We start from the raw sequence: 20,740 nt of genomic DNA, 5'->3' as shown, positions 1-20,740 counted from the left end.
GCTCTGTACAGACACTGAACCAGCAGAGGGCAGCACAGTGGAGCATGCTCTGTACAGACACTGAACCAGCAGAGGGCAGCACGGTGGAGCATGCTCTGTACAGACACTGAACCAGCAGAGGGCAGCACGGTGGAGCATGCTCTGTACAGACACTGAACCAGCAGAGGGCAGCACGGTGGAGCATGCTCTGTACAGACACTGAACCAGCAGGGGGCAGCACGGTGGAGCATGCTCTGTACAGACACTGAACCAGCAGAGGGCAGCACGGTGGAGCATGCTCTGTACAGACACTGAACCAGCAGAGGGCAGCACGGTGGAGCATGCTCTGTACAGACACTGAACCAGCAGAGGGCAGCACGGTGGAGCATGCTCTGTACAGACACTGAACCAGCAGGGGGCAGCACGGTGGAGCATGCTCTGTACAGACACTGAACCAGCAGAGGGCAGCACAGTGGAGCATGCTCAGTGCAGACACTGAACCAGCAGGGGGCAGCACAGTGGAGCATGCTCTGTACAGACACTGAACCAGCAGAGGGCAGCACGGTGGAGCATGCTCTGTACAGACACTGAACCAGCAGGGGGCAGCACGGTGGAGCATGCTCTGTACAGACACTGAACCAGCAGAGGGCAGCAGGGTGGAGCATGCTCTGTACAGACACTGAACCAGCAGGGGGCAGCACGGTGGAGCATGCTCAGTGCAGACACTGAACCAGCAGGGGGCAGCACAGTGGAGCATGCTCTGTACAGACACTGAACCGGCAGGGGGCAGCACGGTGGGGCATGCTCAGTGCAGACACTGAACCAGCAGGGGGCAGCACGGTGGAGCATGCTCAGTGCAGACACTGAACCAGCAGGGGGCAGCACAGTGGAGCATGCTCTGTGCAGACACTGAACCGGCAGGGGGCAGCACGGTGGGGCATGCTCAGTGCAGACACTGAACCGGCAGGGGGCAGCACGGTGGAGCATGCTCAGTGCAGACACTGAACCAGCAGGGGGCAGCACGGTGGAGTATGCTCAGTGCAGACACTGAACCAGCAGGGGGCAGCACGGTGGAGTATGCTCAGTGCAGACACTGAACCAGCAGGGGGCAGCACGGTGGAGTATGCTCAGTGCAGACACTGAACCAGCAGGGGGCAGCACGGTGGAGCATGCTCAGTGCAGACACTGAACCAGCAGGGGGCAGCACGGTGGAGTATGCTCAGTGCAGACACTGAACCAGCAGGGGGCAGCACGGTGGAGCATGCTCAGTACAGACACTGAACCAGCAGAGGGCGGCACGGTGGAGCATGCTCAGTACAGACACTGAACCAGCAGAGGGCGGCACGGTGGGGCATGCTCAGTACAGACACTGAACCAGCAGAGGGCGGCACGGTGGAGCATGCTCTGTACAGACACTGAACCAGCAGAGGGCAGCACAGTGGAGCATGCTCTGTACAGACACTGAACCAGCAGGGGGCAGCAGTGTGATGAAGTTATGAGTTATAAAGCTGGGTGACTCTGGATACAGCCTGTCACCCAGCTTTCCTGGGCTCCAGAAAGGCAAATCTCTATAGCGGCAGTGTTGGGAGCTGTAGTGGCGGCCACGCTCGTACGTTCCGGCTGCCGCAGGGTTAATTCTAGGTGAGGACTTTTATAACATTATATCAGGTTAATAAGCACCCGGCTGAACTTTGACCTTTGCAGTGGCCGAGCCCCAACTAATATAGGCACGGAATGTGCTGAGCTCGGGCCCCAGCAGTGAAGGGGTTACAGAGGGGACGTCCAGACTGGATCTGGGTCACATGACACCCAAAACACAGACTGGGGGGAGGGGCAGGACTTTGGTCAAGGAGAGCAGAGGGAAGAATCTGGGCACAGTCCGCAGCTCCAGCATCATGGAGAGCAAGTAAGAGCCACGAGGCCCGCCGTGCCTCCAGCCTCCCCTCTTAAAGGGGCAGTGACCCTGCAGCCCAGGATACATTACATTGTGTATCGCCATATATATATACGGGTATGTAGAGCGCCACATGCGCATTAAACGCGGCTGCCGGGTCCTCTGCGTGTGCTCGGGGCAGGCAGCGGTCCTCTGCGTGTGCTCGGGGCAGGCGGCGGTCCTCTGCGTGTGCTCGGGGGCAGGCGGCGGTCCTCTGCGCGTGCTCGGGGGCAGGCGGCGGTCCTCTGCGCGTGCTCGGGGGCAGGCGGCGGTCCTCTGCGCGTGCTCGGGGGCAGGCGGCGGTCCTCTGCCTGTGCTCGGGGGCAGGCGGCGGTCCTCTGCCTGTGCTCGGGGGCAGGCGGCGGTCCTCTGCCTGTGCTCGGGGGCAGGCGGCGGTCCTCTGCCTGTGCTCGGGGGCAGGCGGCGGTCCTCTGCCTGTGCTCGGGGGCAGGCGGCGGTCCTCTGCCTGTGCTCGGGGCAGTCCTTTGCGTGTGCTCGGGGGCAGGCGGCGGTCCTCTGCCTGTGCTCGGGGGCAGGCGGCGGTCCTCTGCCTGTGCTCGGGGGCAGGCGGCGGTCCTCTGCCTGTGCTCGGGGGCAGGCGGCGGTCCTCTGCCTGTGCTCGGGGGCAGACGGCAGATGAAGAGAAATAACCTTTAAAAAAACGTAGTTGCGGCCCCTTTGGCGCTGCCTGGACCTCGACTGAATGAACTTCAGACCTGAAGTGTCTGGTGCCACGCTGCGCCCGCAGAGGAAGGACCATGCCTCCTGACAGGCGGACTCATCTATTTACCTAGCCCTGCCCCTCCCCACAAGCCCCACCCCTATTCAGCCCGCCAAAAACGGGCTTTTAAACCTTGTGTAGCCCATCATACTGTAACCAGTCCTGACGAGGGGTTAATCCTGCCCCAGAAACGCGTTGACTGTATAATAAAGGGTCTCTTAATACCAGACAGGTCTAAGTTCATTCAGTCGAGGTCCAGGCAGCGCCAAAGGGGCCACAACTACTAAGTTTTTTTAAAGATTATTTCATATATATACAGGGCTGGGGGACCTCAGAGGGCCACACACCCAGGGACCCGGCCCCAGAGGGTGCAATTCCCCTTTAATTATTTGGAGTGGGGGGGGGGGGGAGATAACTGATTTATCACGCAAATATACACCCTGACGAAAATAATCCCGCACCAAGGATACCTGATGAGATACGGCCTCTAGCCTGGATACCTGATGAGATACGGCCTCTAGCCTGGATACCTGATGAGATACGGCCTCTAGCCTGGATACCTGATGAGATACGGCCTCTAGCCTGGATACCTGATGAGATACGGCCTCTAGCCTGGATACCTGATGAGATACGGCCTCTAGCCTGGATACCTGATGAGATACGGCCTCTAGCCTGGATACCTGATGAGATACGGCCTCTAGCCTGGATACAAGGTGAGATACGGCCTCTAGCCTGGATACAGGATGAGATACGGCCTCTAGCCTGGATACCTGATGAGATACGGCCTCTAGCCTGGATACAAGATGAGATACGGCCTCTAGCCTGGATACAAGATGAGATACGGCCTCTAGCCCGGATACCTGATGAGATACGGCCTCTAGCCCGGATACAAGATGAGATACGGCCTCTAGCCCGGATACCTGATGAGATACAGCCTCTAACCCGGATACAAGATGAGATACAGCCTCTAACCCGGATACAAGATGAGATACGGCCTCTAACCCGGATACAAGATGAGATACGGCCTCTAACCCGGATACAAGATGAGATACGGCCTCTAGCCTGGATACCTGATGAGATACGGCCTCTAGCCTGGATACCTGATGAGATACGGCCTCTAGCCTGGATACCTGATGAGATACGGCCTCTAGCCTGGATACAAGGTGAGATACGGCCTCTAGCCTGGATACAGGATGAGATACGGCCTCTAGCCTGGATACCTGATGAGATACGGCCTCTAGCCTGGATACAAGATGAGATACGGCCTCTAGCCTGGATACCTGATGAGATACGGCCTCTAGCCCGGATACCTGATGAGATACGGCCTCTAGCCCGGATACAAGATGAGATACGGCCTCTAGCCCGGATACCTGATGAGATACAGCCTCTAACCCGGATACAAGATGAGATACAGCCTCTAACCCGGATACAAGATGAGATACGGCCTCTAACCCGGATACAAGATGAGATACGGCCTCTAGCCTGGATACCTGATGAGATACGGCCTCTAGCCTGGATACCTGATGAGATACGGCCTCTAGCTTGGATACAAGATGAGATACGGCCTCTAGCCTGGATACCTGATGAGATACGGCCTCTAGCCCGGATATCTGATGAGATACGGCCTCTAGCCCGGATACAGGATGAGATACAGCCTCTAACCCGGATACAAGATGAGATACGGCCTCTAGCCTGGATACCTGATGAGATACGGCCTCTAGCCCGGATACAGGATGAGATACAGCCTCTAACCCGGATACAAGATGAGATACGGCCTCTAGCCTGGATACCTGATGAGATACGGCCTCTAGCCTGGATACCTGATGAGATACGGCCTCTAGCCCGGATACCTGATGAGATACGGTCTCTAGCCCGGATACAAGGTGAGATACGGCCTCTAGCCTGGATACCTGATGAGATACGGCCTCTAGCCTGGATACCTGATGAGATACGGCCTCTAGCCTGGATACCTGACGAGATACGGCCTCTAGCCCGGATACAAGGTGAGATACGGCCTCTAGCCTGGATACTAGCTGAGATACGGCCTCTAGCCTGGATACAGGGTGAGATACGGTCAGACATGGCAGCATACAGGTCCTGGTATCCTGCGGCACAGTTGCCCACAGATGTTACAGCTGGGCCTGTAGATCCTGCACTCAGGCTGCCGGTCCCATAAATGCTGGATCGGCTGTAATCTGGAGGAGACATTCACGGGAAGCCCTGCTGTGTGGCCGGGCGTTATCCTGCCATGGGAGGACACACGTGGCGGTAGGATGTCCTGCCCCTCATATCATTACTGGGGGTGACGACTGTCGTATGCAATGGCTTCCCCGATCATCACACCAGCGGGGGGACAGGATAGAAGCTCTCACCACGAGGCCTCCGTACTCCAACCCGACCGTTTTCTGGTTCATTACCCCACTGCTGCTGTCAATGGCCGGACACGTAATGGGCGCAGGGACAGCAAATCTCCTGCTAAGTGCCTGGAAATAGTCCGGGCAGAGACGGGTGTAATGAAGGGGGCGACGAGACTGTGGAGACACTCGTGCTTGTCGGGGGATCCTCTCTTCTGGAGCCTATACTCTGTGTGCTATCATGTAACTACTACCCCCAACATCTCCTAACAGCGAGGGCGGAACGAACTAGATGGCGACAATTCATCGAAACAACCATCCGGCTCCTTTTGATCCAATGATCGGCCAAATGTCTTTCAGTGCGTCATAGAGATATGTCCACCAGTCACCGCTCTCTTACCAAAAGGTACACTGCCCAAAAGTAGCCTCTGAGAGCCTTTTCATAGGTCAGCGGGGGAAGCACGTTGACGCCCTCTTGTCCCAAGACCCAGTGTCTAACCCGACATCTCTGGGGCGGGATTGTTATTGTCAATCCGTGTATATGAAATCTGTCAGCAGCGCCACCTTCTGGTCACAGAAAGACACTGCACCTAATAGAAATCTATGCACTGATTCTGGCTGAGCTTGTGCTGACACACAGCAGCTAAACAGAACAAGCAGAGCTGCAGTATAAAGCAGGGAGGAAGGACAGACCAGCAGCATGAGACGGGGTGGATTTCAGACTCCAATAGGTGGTATAGTTGGGGGTGTGGTTTGGGCAGACAGGACGGAGCTTATATAATGTCTCTTTATTACTCGGTCTCAGGGCGCCATCACGTGACCTGTACGTAGCCGCCATGTTGCTGAGCGGCGCCGGAGATGCTCTGGGCTACAGGAACCAGCTGTGGGAATACTGTAAGTCGGGGCCCCAGATCCACAAGGAGCTGCAGGAGCTGGGAGGACTCCACAACCTCGCCGTGTGCCCGCCGGACTGGCCGGTCAGCGACGACACCGTGCTGCACCTGGCGACGGGCGAGAGCCTGGCAACGGGTGAGTCCCCTGTAAGGTGAGCGGTGGGGCCCACAGCAACCAATCAGATCACTGCATGAACTCTCCGCCCCCTGCAGGGAAGGTGAAGGAAGAGCTGTACCAGGAGCTGGCCGCCCGATACGTGTCCGCCATGACCGACATGGAGGGGAGGAAGCCGGGACCCACCAGCATCCTGGGTAAGACGCTGATGTCGTCTGCTTCACTCACACCCAGAGCTGCAATCACAATTCTGCTTTCCAGCATTTCCCCACCGTGTTAGTAGAGATCCTGCCATACCGAGGTGCATTGTGGGAGATGTAGTGCGTACACCGGGCCCCGCCTGCGGTTTTGGATGATTACGCCCCTCGCGCTCCGCTGCACTGCCAGGACCGGTCCTCCGTTATACGCCTCCCTGTGCAGAGAGCTGCCCCCATTCTCGGTAGTCCATCACAAAGTCGTGCTGCCATAGGACGACCAGAAAACCCATAGCAACCAATCAGATTCCACCTTTCATTTTCCAAAGGAGCGCTCAGAAATGAAAGGAGAAAGCTGACTGGTTGCTATGGGCGACTTCACACCAGTTCTGATAAGCCTCCCCTGCCGTCTCTGGGCTGACGCGCGGACAGAGCTCTGCTACATCTGTCAGCCCCATAGACGGCCAGCTATCCCCACTCCTCGCGGTATGGCGGGCCTGGGACCCCCGTTCTAGTGGTTAGAGGGGCCCCCACTGATCAGACAGGAGATAAACGTCACTGGCTGGACAATCCCTTTAATTAAAGGGGTTTTCTCACCTCAGACAATGGGGGCATATCGCTAGGATATGCCCCCATTGTCCCAGCGGTGGGACCCGCACCTATATCGAGAACGGAGCCCAGAAAGTGAAGGAGGGCGCACTGCGCATGCGCAGCCGCCCTCTATTCATTTCTATGGGGCCGCCAAAAATAGCTGAGCGCTGGCTCGGCTATTGCCGTCCGCCCCATAGAAATGAATGGGAGCATGGGCCGCGCATGCACGGGAGAGGCGGGGATTAGCGCTTGGTGGTGGACGGACCCCGGGAAATCTGGAGTCCTCCAGCCACAGCGCTCCCCGCTCCGTTCTCGATATAGGTGCGGGTCCCACCGCTGGCATGGCAGCATATCGCTAGTCTAAGATGGGAATACCCCTTTAATGGGGTGTCAGGCGGGTTTATACCCCATAGAGTCCTGATAATATACTGCACTATTATAAATAATATCTGTTTATATTAGCAGCACTAAAGACTAAATAAATGAATACAGCACAAGTGCTGCTGTGTGTGGGAGAGATGGCAGCAGAAAAGACGCAAGGAAGGAGCAGACAGACAGGTGTGAACGCAGCAGAGCAGGCGCATTACCGCCACCGACCAGCAGGGGGAGACAGAGAACTGGAGGACCAGTCACCACACAGCGGATGCGGCTCCTCCCCAGTGACGTCACATCCGGGCGTCTCCAGTCTATCCCCCTGGAAACAGCAACAAACGGTCCGCTGTCCGGTGTCATCCTCCCCGGTGTCGGAGCCGGCGCTGTCGACATGCAGTCCGAGGACGCCCGCTACCTGAAGCGGAAGGTGAAGGGCGGAAACATCGACGTCCACCCGACGGAGAAGGCGCTGGTGGTGCACTATGAGGTGGAGGCCACCATCCTGGGAGAGATGGGGGAGCCAATGCTGGGGGAGCGGAAGGAGTGTCAGAAGATCATCCGCCTGAAGAGCCTGAACGCCGGCACGGACATCTCCTCCCTGGCCAGGAAGGTGGTGGAGGAATGCCGGCTGCTGCACCCGTCCAAGCTGGCTGAGGTGGAGCAGCTGCTGTTCTACCTGCAGAACCGACGGGAGGAGGGGGGCAGGGAGAAGAAGAGCGCCGAGCCGAGGGACCCCGCGCCCCCCGAGGGCCCGCAGATCGATGAGGTGGCCACCATCAACGACATGGACGAGTACATCGAGCTGCTGTACGAGGAGGTCCCCGACAAAGTGCGCGGCTCCGCCCTGATCCTGCAGCTCGCCCGCAACCCCGACAACCTGGAGGAGCTGCTCCTGAACGAGACGGCGCTGGGCGCCCTGGCCCGGGTGCTGCGGGAGGACTGGAAGCAGAGCGCCGAGCTGGCCACCAACATCATCTACGTCTTCTTCTGCTTCTCCAGCTTCTCCCAGTTTCGGGGGTTGATAACGCACTATAAAATCGGAGCCCTGTGCATGAACATCATTGACCACGAGCTAAAGCGCCACGAGCTGTGGCAAGAAGAACTGGCCAAGAAGAAGAAGGCCATCGACGAAGACCCCGAGACCCCCTCCTTAAAGAAAGAGTATGAGAAGACCTATAAGAAATACCAGGGGCTCCTGGTGAAACAGGAGCGGCTCCTGAGGGTGGCCCTCTACCTGCTGCTCAACCTGGCCGAGGATCCCCGCACCGAGCTGAAGATGAGGAACAAGAACATTGTCCACATGTTGGTGAAAGCCCTGGACCGAGAGAACTCCGAGCTCCTCATCCTCGTGGTCTCCTTTCTGAAGAAGCTCAGCATCTTCCTGGAAAACAAAAACGACATGGCCGAGATGGAGATCGTGGATAAACTGTGTAAGATGGTGCCGTGCGAGCACGAAGACTTGCTCAACGTGACGCTGCGGCTCCTCCTCAACCTCTCCTTCGACGCCGGGCTGAGGAACAAGATGGTGCAGGTCGGGCTTCTCCCCAAGCTCACGGTTCTTCTGGAAAACGAGAGCTACAGACAAGTGGTCCTGTGCATTCTGTATCACATCAGCATGGACGATCGGTGGAAATCCATGTTTGCCTACACAGACTGCATCCCCCGGGCCATGAAGATGCTCTTTGAATCCTCCGAGGGGCGCATCGATCTGGAACTGATCTCTTTCTGCATCAATCTGGCTGCGAACAAGAGAAACGCTCAGTTGATCTGCGAAGGGAACGGGCTGAAGATGCTGATGAAGAAAGCGCTGAAATGGAAGGATCCGCTGGTAATGAAGATGGTCCGGAACATTTCCCAACACGACGGGCTCACCAAGAACCAGTTCATAGACTACGTCGGGGACCTGGCGGCTCAGATCTCAAATGACGAAGAGGAAGAATTTGTCATCGAGTGCCTGGGGACGCTCGCCAACCTGACTCTCGGCGACCTGGACTGGGAACTGGTTCTCAAGGAATATAAGCTTGTCCCTTACCTCAAGGATAAACTGAAGCCGGGCTCTGCTGAAGACGACCTGGTCCTGGAAGCCGTCATCATGATCGGGACGGTGTCCACCGACGACTCGTGCGCCGCCCTGTTGGCCAAATCTGGAATTATTCCTGCGCTTATCGAGCTGCTTAACGCTCAGCAGGAAGACGACGAGTTCGTGTGCCAGATTGTCTACGTCTTCTACCAGATGGTTTTCCATCAGGCCACCAGAGATGTCATCATCAAGGAGACGCAGGCCCCGGCCTATCTCATAGACTTAATGCACGATAAGAACTCGGAAATCCGAAAGGTCTGCGATAATACCCTCGACATCATTGCGGAATACGATGAGGAGTGGGCGAAGAAGATACAGAGCGAGAAGTTCCGCTGGCATAACTCTCAGTGGCTGGAGATGGTGGAGAGCCGTCAGATGGATGAGAACGAGCAGTATCTGTACGGTGACGAGCCCATCGAGCCCTTCATCCACGAGGGCGATATACTGGAAAGACCTGACTTGTATTACAACGCAGAGGGGCTCCTGCCGTCTGAAGGGGCCCCCAGTCCTGATTTCTTCAGTGACTATCAGCTTCAGAACGGAGATCTCATTGGGCAGCATCTGTTTAGCACCGGGACTGGTGTTGATAATTTTGGGCAATCTGCTGCCATTCCTGGGCGTCCTACAACTGCATACGGCTACCGCCCAGATGAGCCTTACTACTACGGACTGGGCGCGCGATGATCGCCAGTCGCCACAGATCGATATATCAATCAGCCTATAATCCCATCCACTTGGAGAAATGCATGCTGTGTGTGATGTGCTGTAGATCCGTGACTTACATGTGGGGTCGTCCTAGGAGTAATGGGATGATCAGGCTGTGCCTTTAAAGGGGTTCTCTGCGAATTAATATCCTCCGGATAGGTCACCAATATCAGATCGGCGGGGGTCCTGGGTGTTGCTGGCGCTCTGTTTGTGCCATGTTCATTTCCTACACCGGTCACATGGCTTAGTTGCAGCTCAGACCCATTAAAGCCAATGGGGTTGAGCTGCAGTACCAAGCACAGCCACTATACCATGTATGGCGCTGTGCTTGGGAAGTGCCTGGGAAGCTGTTGCTTTAACCCAGGCACGCTCAACCTGCGGCCCTCCAGCTGTTGCAAAACTATAATTCCCAGACAGTCTACAGCATGGATGTCAAACTCATGGCCCTCCAGATGTTGCAAAACTACAACTCCCATCATTCACTGATAGCTGTAGTATGCCCAGGCATGATGGGAGTTGTAGTTTTGCAACAGCTGGAGGGCCACGAGTTTGACATCCCTGGTCTACAGCTATCAGCCTGCAGCAGGGCATAGTGGGAGTTGTAGTTCTACAACAGCTGGAGGGCCGCAGGTTGAGCATCCATGCTTTACCCAATGCTCAGGTGAGCACCGCAGCTTTCCGAAACAGCTGATCAGGACTTGGACCACCGCCGATGTGATATTGATGACCTATTCATCAATATTGTTTCCCGGATGACCCCTATGTACACCTTTGGGCTAATTTTGTTAATGATTGAACTTTACTCATTTTGGACTAAAAAAATATATAATTTTTTAGTTGGCTGTTTATAAAAAATGTTCAGCTGTTTTTGAGAAACAGGTTTATCACTTCTCAGTCCCGTTAGCTGACCGCTCATGTGAAGTCCGGTCGTTGTAGCTCAACTCTTATCAGTCTAATAACACTGTGTCAGGAGATCAGAGATAAGGGTTTACATGATCTGTCAGCTGACGGGACTGAGAGGTGATACTCTGGAGACCGACCGCTTTATTTTTATTTATTTATTTAACCCCTGTATCTCAAAAATGTCTGAACATTTTTAATTGAGACTAATTTAAAATATAATTTTACTGCCAAATGAGTAAAATGCAAGCTTAAAAAAAAATTGCCGCTTTGTTGTGCATATCCTTTAAACGTAAAACATGATGTAGGGCAGGCCTGCTCAACCTGCGGCCCTCCAGCTGTTGCAAAACTCCAACTCCCAGAATGCCTAAACAGCCTACAGCAGGGCATTGTGGGAGTTGTAGTTTTACAACAGCTGGAGGCCCGCAGGTTGAGCGTGCCTGATGTAGGGCTACCTTAAAGGGGTTGTGTCCCTTCAGTAAGTGGCACTTACTAATGTATTATTCTCCATATTGCCTCCTTAGCTGGCTGGATTAATGTTTCCATGGTTACGACCACCTTGCAATCCATCAGTGGTGGTCGTGCTTGCACACTACAGGAAAAGGAGCCAGCCTATGTGCACTCCCATAGTCCCAGCCGACAGAGAGAGGCCGGTGCTTTTTCCTATAGTGTGCAAGCACGACCACTGCTGCTGGATTACAGGGTGGTCGTAACCATGGAAACTAGCAGCGTCTAATGTGATGGAAAAATGATTATTATTATTTTGCTCACCTTTTATAGCGCTGACATATTCCGCTTTACAGACATTATCACACTGTCCCCAATGGGGCCCACAACCTAAGGGCTCATTCACACGAACTGTGTGCTGCCCGTTGCCATGTTGCGGCCTGCATTTGCGGATCCACAATACACGGGGGCGCCGTTCTGTGTGCATTCCGCATCACTGATGCGTACCCATTCCGCAAATCCGAAGAAACCGAACACTACAGAATGCTTCCGTAGTGTTCCGTTCTGTGCCTCCGCACCGCAAAAAGATAGAACTTGCTCTGTCTTTTTGCGGAACGGACCGATCGCAGACCCATTCAAGTAAATGGGTCCGCGATCCCCATGCGGCTGGGCCACGGTCAGTTGCCCGTGCATTGTGGACTGCAATTTGCGGTCCACAGCACGGGCTTCACGCGGTCGTGTGAACAAGCCCTAAGGTCCCTATCAGGATGTCTTTGGAGGAAACCGGAGGAAATCCTCACAAACACGGGGAGATCCGTTATTTCTGTGCGGGTGCAATGCGTTTTGATGCGTTTTTCACGCAGTTAAAAAAGAAAACTGAAAAGTTACAAACAACATCTCCGAGCAACCATGGGTGAAAAACGCATCGCATCCGTACTGCATCCAGGTTCTATCCGGACGCAATGCGTTTTTCACTGATGCCCCATTTACCTCTATGGGGCCAGGTCTGCGTGAAAAACGCGGAATATAGAACCTGCTGCGATTCTCACGCAACGCCGAAATGAGGCGTGAAAAACACTCGTGCACAGACCCATAGAAATGAATGGGTCCGGATTCAGTGCGTTCACGTCACGCATCGCACCCGCTCGTGTGAAAGGGGCCTAAAGCGAAGTAGTCCGACACCATGTTTCACGTTTAAAGGCTACGGACACCTTCAGGGCAGTTTTATTTTTATCGCATTTTGGGCTAAGAATCATTTTTTCGATTGGTCTTTATTAAAATGTTCGGCAGTTTTTGTGATACATGGGGTTAAAAATCAGTCGGATGATTACAGCTAAACGGATAAGAATATGGCTTGGGGCTCATGCACACGAGCGTATTTTCTTTCCGTGTCCATATGCGGAACCATTTATTACGGACAAGGATAGGACTGTTCTATTAGGGACCGGCTGTTCCGTTCTGCAAAATGCATACGGTCGTGTGCATGAGCCCTTCAAGGGGTTTTCCAAGACTTGCATACTGATGATCTACCCGATCGCTGGGGGTCCGACACCCGGGACCCCCGCTTTGAGAAGGCATCGGCACGCCATGCTTTTCTCAGCTTTCTCTAGGCCAGTGACGTCACGTTCATAGAAGTGAATGGGGCTGAGCGCAATACCAAGCGCAGCCACTATACAAAGGACGGCGCTGTGCTCGGTGAGCAGGAAGAAGGCCGCGGCGATCACAGGAGCACCACTGCCTTCTCAAACAGCTGATTGGTGGGGGTCCCGGGTGTCGGACCCCCGCCGATCAGCTAGCTAGAGGACAGAGCATCAGTCTACAAGTCTCAGAAAACCCTTTTAAATGAGAGGTCAGGAGATCAGGCTTCACATGAGCTGTCAGCTGACAGAACTCAGGAGGGACAGTGCAGATTTGAGATTTTTTAACCCCTTGTATTACAAACCAAGACCAATAGAGAAAATAATTTTTAGCCCAAAATGAGTAAAATGCAATAAAAAAATAATAATCAGGAACAGCCAGAAATGTTTAGTTTCGGGAAACTCCGGGGATCCTCCGATGTCCGATCTGTGAACGTGCTAACGTGTTATTCCATGTATATTTAATAAGCGCATGTCCGCCATTATTTCACGCGGTGTCCTTTTATTTATGGCCGCTGATCCGGCAGGATGTTCTGTAGTGTGCCGGCACCGAATACACGGATTAAACCGCTTCTGGTGATCACGTTATTTACTGGGGTTCTTTGGGTTTCCTCACAGAACGTCTCAGTGATTGGGCCGGTGCCGGTGGTCGCACATGCTCAGTAGCTCAGTAGTCTTCTCACCTAAATACTTTAGTATGCAGGCGGCAGAATGGATCCGCAGGCCGGATGTCAGGAAGTGCGCAGCTTCTTCTCCCTGGCACCGCACAACATGGGTTCTGATAGAGGACACGGCGGCGGTTTTAGCTCCTTTAGGACCACGCCGTTTACAGCTTCACTGCGTCAATGTATCGGACGGTAACGGAGCGGTGAGTTTTGCGGTCCAAAAAATGTGCAGGTCCGCAAAATATGGATGCTGTCTGCGTCCATTCCACGAAAGAGCATGTCCTGTACGCGGACACAGAGCGGCACATTTGTCGGGTATCGGCAACAGAATCTGCGACTTTACAGACAGATCTATAAAAGGGGCCTGGAGAGGGCGGGCCGGCACGCCCGTCTCATTCCTCATTTTCTATGCCAATTTTTGGCGTACAAAATGACTTGCAAAGGAGCCGGAGTAGATTTAGGATTGTCGCATGTCCTGCTGGAGGAAGCGCAAAACTTACCTAGAGGCCTTTACCTCCACAGGTCCTCTGCCTGCGCCTCCACATAACTTTGGCGCTTCCTCCAGCTGCACAGAGACCATGAAGACCGGCGTGTAAATAAGCCCCAAAATGCAAACCCATTAAAATCAACAGCTCTGCAAAAAGTGCGGATGCCACACGGACTGGATCTGTACCGCGTGGATCTGCAGTTTGTGGACCGCATTGTGTGAATGCAGCCTAAATCTGCCGTTGTTCTACAAGTAATTCTGCAGCTTTTTCCCCCTCGTATTTTGTGCTTTCTGTTCATCATAAACGTTAGTAAATATGGTTTGCACTTAACGATAAATAAAATGTAATCTGTCGATGCAGCTCTGGGTGTGACTGGAGTATAGAACAAGTTCCAGATAAATACATAGAAGGGTTTACATTACTGATGGGAGACATTTCTCTATAATCCCTGCCCCCCCCCCCCCCCCCCCTGTTTTAGGAACCTCCCAGCTGCGTCCCGGAGAACCTGGCGGCTACAAAATCCTGTTTAACCCCTCGGCGACTGGATGTGGAGCGGCCATGAGATCCATGTGTATAGGGCTGAGGTGAGGCACTGGTTTGGGATACAAGGTAGTAATAGAGAGGGGGCCCCAGTGCGCCCCCACTAACCGGCGCTGCCCTGGAAGCTGGATGACATATAATGATTATTATAACCTTATTACGGCCCCCCTTCCCCTCCGCAGGTTCCCCCGTCCGTCTGAGCTGCCCAGTCTGGTCGCGGTCAGTGTGGAGAGCGGGAAGATGACGCACAACCATCCGACAGGTCAGGGGGTAGTGTCCATGCTTTACCCACTAGTTACTGGGCAGACACGAGGTGCATGGGAAAGATGGGTGACAACCCCTGTGGGAGCCGTGGTGGCGGCCGTAATGGTTGTCACCCAGCTTTCCCAGCCTCAGGAGTGATCTTTACTGGTGCGATCCCCTTGTGTCTCCAGGGTACCTGGGATCCCTGGCCTCCGCTCTCTTCACATCCCTGTCAGTTCGGAGGGTCCCCCTTGAAGATTGGGGCTCCCTCCTGCTGGAGACGCTCCCTCTGGCCATGGAGTACGTGCGTGCGGCAGACGCCGATGTGGAGCGGCACGTGGAAGCGTGGGATTATTTCCGGCAGTCCTGGGAGAGGTGAGGGGGGTGGGTTTCTATCTCACTTAAAGGGGGGCTCTAGACACTGCACAGAGGACAACACAAGAAGTCACTAAGATAAAGCCTGTGAATATAGCCTGCAGTGTAAAGAATAGGGGTTCATGTCTGTATACAGATATTTAAATAACACAAAGTATATGTGACCCCAGCTATGGCCGTGACAACCAGAAAAAAAAACTCCATTCTTTACACTGCAGGCTGTATCCCCAGAACTTGGAAACACTGCAAAATGCAAATCTAAGTGACTTGTTGTATGTGATGATGATTTCTGGGTGCAGGGCCCTTTAATGATCAGCGTGAGGCTCTCTCCTCAGATACCTGTCGGAGCGGGGTCTTCTGCGGGGGGCCGGTCCGGCCGTGTTCCCATCTCCCTACAGCGCTGCCGACAGGGATGTGGAGTATGGGCGCTGGAGTCTGGACGGCTGGGCTGGGAGGAGCGGTCACGATGCTCCTATGATTGCCTATGATGCTCTGCTGGGGGCCCGGGGCTCCTGGGAGGAGCTGTGCAGCAGGGCCATGTTTCATGGAGGTGAGGTAGCGGGCTGGACGACGTCCCTGATTTGTGCGCGCTGCAGTCCTCCGGCCTCACGACCTTTGTCCTCACAGGTGACAGCGACTCCACCGGGGTCATCGCGGGCTGCTGCTGGGGGGCCCTATATGGACTAGCAGGGGCCCCAACAGGAAACCACAGTCACCTGGAGTACAGGGGCAGGCTGGAGGCGGTCGCCCACTCTCTGCACAAGCTAGCCTGGGGGGGCGAACCCTGACCACAGCGGAAGACCCTGGATCCAAGGAGAAGACCCCTGACAGTTCTGAGACACCCATCATACCTGTGTGGCAGAGGATGAGGGGAGTTGTAGTCGGTGTCCCCATTCTGTACTGATTACGTCGTGTGACTAATAAAATATTAAATTTAATACTTCTATATAAATTCAGTAACGGAGGAAGATTCCTCATCGCCACCTAGTGGACATAATGCAAAGTGCACAATGGCTGCTCTAGTACCGTAATCGCTCAGGTACGACAGCGGCGATGTGAAGAAATCGGAAATATTTATTTGTGGGGGTCATGGACATTACAACTGATACCGGAGTGAACCGCGTGCTGCGATTGGTCAGTGCCGGGGGCGTCCGTGTGGTGACTATACATATCACCATTACAACAGATAAATCACTGCCATGGAGGATGGGAGTAGTGGTCGTCAGGAAAAGGCGCTGCCTGTAGGACGCAGCAGGAAGAGTCTGTGACTGGAGGTAACGGCTAGAAGAGGGGCGAGCGGCGGTCCGGCAGACGAGACGTCCAGACTGTAGACTCCGCCGGGCAGGTCCACCAGGCTCCCCCGAGTCTGGAGGAAGGAGAGAGAGCGCCGAGTGTGAGCGCCTGCACAGGATCCCGTGGAGCGCGGCGTAGGTAGCGCATACTCACCAGTAAGGAATTGCGGTCTATGATTCGGCACATGTTGATGTCGCTCCCGGCTGCGATCATGTGACCTGCGCCCAACCAGCGACAGCCGTACACCTGAGAGGCAGAGCGAGGCTGTGAGAGGGCGAGGAGCTATGCAAACACTACATCGTCCTCTACTCCAGTCACATCTAAAGCTGCGCTCACAGCTCAGCTGGCTATGTTAGCCTTTAGGATCGGGGACCCCACATTTCTGCACAGTGTCTGCACCGAGCACGCTCCGCTGCGGGAGGTCCAGGATACTGCTCTGTAGAAAATAATGCTGAGCAGAATAGTAAATGCAGCTCTGGATGTGACTGGAGTACGTGATGGAATACAGGCTCACACTCACCCTGGACGGTCCACGGTAGTCATCGGGCACAGTCTGTGTCTTCTGTCCAGTCTGAGAATCCCAGATCTGAGCACAAGGAGACAGTCAGTGAGCGGGGGGCGGCCATGATTTAAAGGGCAATACTCCCATTACTTGGAAGTCAGACCTAGAATATATTCTGTATCTGGGAAAGCTGGGTGACAACCGACATGGCCGCCTCTGATCTCCTCACCTGCAGATTCTCCTCCTTCCGCCATGAGCCGACGAGGATCTGCTGTGTGTCAGGATCGATGTCTAGGGCGTCTCCGCACACGTGGGGCCCGGAGATCCTCCTGGGGGGGGGGAGTAGAGGAGGTTAGGGGTATTATCAGTGGCTACACGCCTGTTCGCACTGCCTGCGCGTCATCTGCTCGCCGTTACCTTAACGAATGCTTCTGCCTGATGTCCCAGAACTGCAAGAGAGCAACACAATGAGAGGCTGAAGGGGTTAACGAGAACAGAAGCGGGCGCCGTATGCAAAGTCGGGATCCCTCTGGGTAGACGGGGGTCAGCTGTCCAGGTCCCCACGGTCATGTGATCCCTGCAAGCCAATCATCCGAGCGGTGTAGCTCCTTTGCATACGGCAGGGCCCTCCTCCTGATGGAAGACACTTAGTTATACTGACCTGCACGGTGTCGTCCCAGCCCCCGGAGATGAAATGCTCCTCGCTGAAGGGGTGGAACGTAAGTCCGAAGATGCGGGAGCGGTGGCCGTCCATCACAGACAGGGAGGGGCTGAACGGAGAAGCATGAGAGGACGCAGATATTTGTGACTGACCCTGCAGTACTACCACTCCCAGCAGAATAAATGATCACAAACTGATCAAACACATACGTGTAATAATGTCCACTACCTGTTGCTGCCACTAGAGGGCGATCTGTATGCAGCTCCAGTCCAATAGCAGTAAGACCCAGCTGTGTCAGATCGCCCTCTAGTGGTGCAGGGGGAGAAGTGCCGCTCCCAGGATGCACCACCTTTTCTACACTCCTCTGTTCTTCAAGGGGCTGTCCACTTTGCAGGACTCTTAACCATGTGTCCTCTGAGGGAGGACAGCTCCTTGAAGTACAATGGGCCCCCGACAATCAGATGGGGGTCGCGGGCACCGACCTGGGCTGGCAGATGTTCACACACGTCATGGTGTCGGTGTTGTACACAAGGATCTCATCGCTGGAGCCCGCTGTCAGGAAGTGGCCCCCGGACGGGGTGAAGGTGCTGGTGAGGATCTGCCGCTCTTCTCTCAGGGAGCGCACGCAGCTCTGGGTGGAGATGTGCCAGAACTTCACCTGACCGCCAGCATCTGAGGGGGCAAGAAAGAGATGAGGAGGATATGGGGGGGGGGGGGCAGCGGCAGGACCCCCCACATCAGGGTCTGGGGGCCCCGGGTCTCACATGTGGCCAGGAGCAGGTCCCCCTTGGAGGCAGGTCTGGTCGGGTGGAATCTCAGCGCGGTCACAGGCAGGCGCTCCGCTACAGACTGGGCGTCCCTTAGGGTGTGCACCCACTTACCGTCGGCCACGGAGTACACCTGGAGAGACACAGCGTGCGGGTCACGTGCAATGCTCTGCCTGCAGCTTATTACCCCACCGTAATGTACTACGTTACCTTTATGGTCCCCGTGATGAGGCCGACAGCAAGCAGAGATCCTGAAGGGTTAAATCTACAGCTCATCACCTCCTCTCCACAGTCACTGGGGGTAAGAGAAGTCATAGGAAGAACAGTGAGTGCAGCTCTGGAGTATAATACAGGATGTAACTCAGGATCAGTACAGGATAAGTAATGTATGTACACAGTGACTGCACCAGCAGAATAGGGAGTGCAGCTCTGGAGTATAATACAGGATGTAACTCAGGATCAGTACAGGATAAGTAATGTATGTACACAGTGACTGCACCAGCAGAATAGTGAGTGCAGCTCTTGAGTATAATGCAGGATGTGACTCAGGATCAGTACAGGATAAGTAATGTATGTACACAGTGACTGCACCAGCAGAATAGTGAGTGCAGCTCTGGAGTATAATACAGGGTGTTACTCAGGATCAGTACAGGATAAGTAATGTATGTACACAGTGACTCCACCAGCAGAACAGTGAGTGCAGCTCTGGAGTATAATGCAGGATGTGACTCAGGATCAGTACAGGATAAGTAATGTATGTACACAGTGACTGCACCAGCAGAACAGTGAGTGCAGCTCTGGAGTATAATACAGGATGTAACTCAGGATCAGTACAGGATAAGTAATGTATGTACGCAGTGACTGCACCAGCAGAACAGTGAGTGCAGCTCTGGGGTATAATACAGGATGTAACTCAGGATCAGTACAGGATAAGTAATGTATGTACACAGTGACTGCACCAGCAGAATAGTGAGTGCAGCTCTGGAGTATAATACAGGATGTAACTCAGGGTCAGTACAGGATAAGTAATGTATGTACACAGTGACTGCACCAGCAGAATAGTGAGTGCAGCTCTGGAGTATAATGCAGGATGTAACTCAGGATCAGTACAGGATAAGTAATGTATGTACGCAGTGACTGCACCAGCCGAATAGTGAGTGCAGCTCTGGAGTATAATACAGGATGTAACTCAGGATCAGTACAGGATAAGTAATGTATGTACACAGTGACTGCACCAGCAGAATAGTGAGTGCAGCTCTGGAGTATAATACAGGATGTAACTCAGGATCAGTACAGGATAAGTAATGTATGTACACAGTGACTGCACCAGCAGAATAGAGAGTGCAGCTCTGGAGTATAATACAGGATGTAACTCAGGATCAGTACAGGATAAGTAATGTATGTACACAGTGACTGCACCAGCAGAATAGTGAGTGCAGCTCTGGAGTATAATACAGGAGGTAACTCAGGATCAGTACAGGATAAGTAATGTATGTGCACAGTGACTGCACCAGCAGAATAGTGAGTGCAGCTCTGGAGTATAATACAGGATGTAACTCAGGATCAGTACAGGATAAGTAATGTATGTACACAGTGACTGCACCAGCAGAATAGTGAGTGCAGCTCTGGAGTATAATACAGGATGTAACTCAGGATCAGTACAGGATAAGTAATGTATGTACACAGTGACTGCACCAGCAGAATAGTGAGTGCAGCTCTGGAGTATAATACTGCAGCCTCTTACATCTCTCCCTCTAGGTGCAGTTCGCCCTCTGTACTCGGCTCTGGGATGGATTCCTGGGCGTCTACAATGGGATCTGATGTGATCAGTTGGGTGGAGGAACGGCTCAGCACCCCTCGAGGTTTTGGGGTCACCAACATCCCGGACATTGCTCAATACTGTGTGTGGTCTGCAAAATCCATGAATAAAGACGTGTCAGTAGCGGAAGGATCTATGGACACAATACACGTGCACTCAGGGGTTTTTAACTCATTGCATCCCTTTAACTTTAGAGGGGATCTCCACATTCTGCCCACAAACCACCAGGCGACCCTGTAATACAATATGTGCAGTACAGACAGCGCAGGAGGCGGTATATATGTACACACTGCCTGCAGCGGAGCAGTCACAAACCGCAGCGTCTTTTATGAGGTGTCGATGCGTTTGTATACCGACTAGCGGCGCACGGTCTCTCGCGTCCTTCTCCTCTCCAAAGCGTCCTCTCGTCTCCTAGCAACCAACCGGAAGTGACGTAGGAGGTGAGGAGGGCGGGGAGACGCTGGTG

The 20,740-nt window shown here is 54.1% G+C and overlaps 3 protein-coding genes across 7 annotated transcripts; 2 read left to right on the top strand and 1 right to left on the bottom strand.

The window, feature by feature from the left end:
• The first annotated feature begins 1,771 nt into the window (after positions 1 to 1,771).
• LOC122944489 (protein ADP-ribosylarginine hydrolase-like) lies at positions 1,772 to 16,168 on the top strand. Of its 3 annotated transcripts, none has more exons than XM_044302815.1 (8): positions 1,772 to 1,885; positions 5,793 to 6,016; positions 6,094 to 6,192; positions 14,553 to 14,658; positions 14,797 to 14,876; positions 15,049 to 15,232; positions 15,568 to 15,782; positions 15,860 to 16,168. In XM_044302815.1, the coding sequence occupies exons 1-8, from the start codon at positions 1,782 to 1,784 to the stop codon at positions 16,018 to 16,020; spliced, it is 1,173 nt and encodes a 390-aa protein (XP_044158750.1). In that variant the 5' UTR covers positions 1,772 to 1,781; the 3' UTR covers positions 16,021 to 16,168. The 3 variants fall into 3 exon arrangements, with proteins under 3 accessions (XP_044158750.1, XP_044158751.1, XP_044158752.1); XM_044302816.1 differs by having other exon boundaries at positions 1,820 to 1,885; positions 5,787 to 6,016; XM_044302817.1 differs by having other exon boundaries at positions 1,853 to 1,990.
• Positions 7,248 to 10,424, top strand: KIFAP3 (kinesin associated protein 3). The gene has a single exon (XM_044302814.1). It carries the CDS (start codon positions 7,424 to 7,426, stop codon positions 9,914 to 9,916), a length of 2,493 nt encoding a protein of 830 aa, XP_044158749.1. The 5' UTR covers positions 7,248 to 7,423; the 3' UTR covers positions 9,917 to 10,424.
• Positions 16,169 to 16,288: 120 nt separating the features above from the next.
• LOC122944888 (uncharacterized WD repeat-containing protein alr3466-like) lies at positions 16,289 to 20,688 on the bottom strand. Of its 3 annotated transcripts, none has more exons than XM_044303606.1 (11): positions 20,628 to 20,688; positions 20,200 to 20,365; positions 18,666 to 18,750; positions 18,453 to 18,588; positions 18,171 to 18,360; positions 17,689 to 17,797; positions 17,445 to 17,476; positions 17,257 to 17,356; positions 17,046 to 17,111; positions 16,679 to 16,771; positions 16,289 to 16,598 (listed from the first exon to the last, which is right to left on the bottom strand). In XM_044303606.1, exons 2-11 carry the CDS (start codon positions 20,343 to 20,345, stop codon positions 16,455 to 16,457), a joined length of 1,101 nt encoding a protein of 366 aa, XP_044159541.1. In that variant the 5' UTR covers positions 20,346 to 20,365; positions 20,628 to 20,688; the 3' UTR covers positions 16,289 to 16,454. The 3 variants fall into 3 exon arrangements, with proteins under 3 accessions (XP_044159541.1, XP_044159539.1, XP_044159540.1); XM_044303604.1 differs by having other exon boundaries at positions 20,590 to 20,673; XM_044303605.1 differs by having other exon boundaries at positions 20,565 to 20,648.
• Positions 20,689 to 20,740: the final 52 nt, after the last annotated feature.

This window comes from Bufo gargarizans, chromosome 8, assembly GCF_014858855.1.
Source record: "Bufo gargarizans isolate SCDJY-AF-19 chromosome 8, ASM1485885v1, whole genome shotgun sequence".
NCBI classification, from domain to species: domain Eukaryota; kingdom Metazoa; phylum Chordata; class Amphibia; order Anura; family Bufonidae; genus Bufo; species Bufo gargarizans.
Note: the sequence above shows the minus strand (reverse complement) of the source record. Positions and strands in the feature narration are given on the sequence as shown.

Excerpts from the sequence above, each read along its gene's own strand:
- LOC122944489 (XM_044302815.1), top strand. The coding sequence starts at position 1,782 with ATGACACCCAAAACACAGACTGGGGGGAGGGGCAGGACTTTGGTCAAG. Across the intron at positions 14,659-14,796 it reads TCCATGTGTATAGGGCTGAG|GTTCCCCCGTCCGTCTGAGC; the intron begins GTGAGGCACTGG and ends TCCCCTCCGCAG. Across the intron at positions 14,877-15,048 it reads GACGCACAACCATCCGACAG|GGTACCTGGGATCCCTGGCC; the intron begins GTCAGGGGGTAG and ends TTGTGTCTCCAG.
- LOC122944888 (XM_044303606.1), bottom strand. The coding sequence starts at position 20,345 with ATGTCCGGGATGTTGGTGACCCCAAAACCTCGAGGGGTGCTGAGCCGT. Across the intron at positions 18,361-18,452 it reads GGACCTGCTCCTGGCCACAT|ATGCTGGCGGTCAGGTGAAG; the intron begins GTGAGACCCGGG and ends TTGCCCCCTCAG. Across the intron at positions 17,477-17,688 it reads GCTGGGACGACACCGTGCAG|TTCTGGGACATCAGGCAGAA; the intron begins GTCAGTATAACT and ends GCTCTCTTGCAG.
- KIFAP3 (XM_044302814.1), top strand. The coding sequence starts at position 7,424 with ATGCGGCTCCTCCCCAGTGACGTCACATCCGGGCGTCTCCAGTCTATC.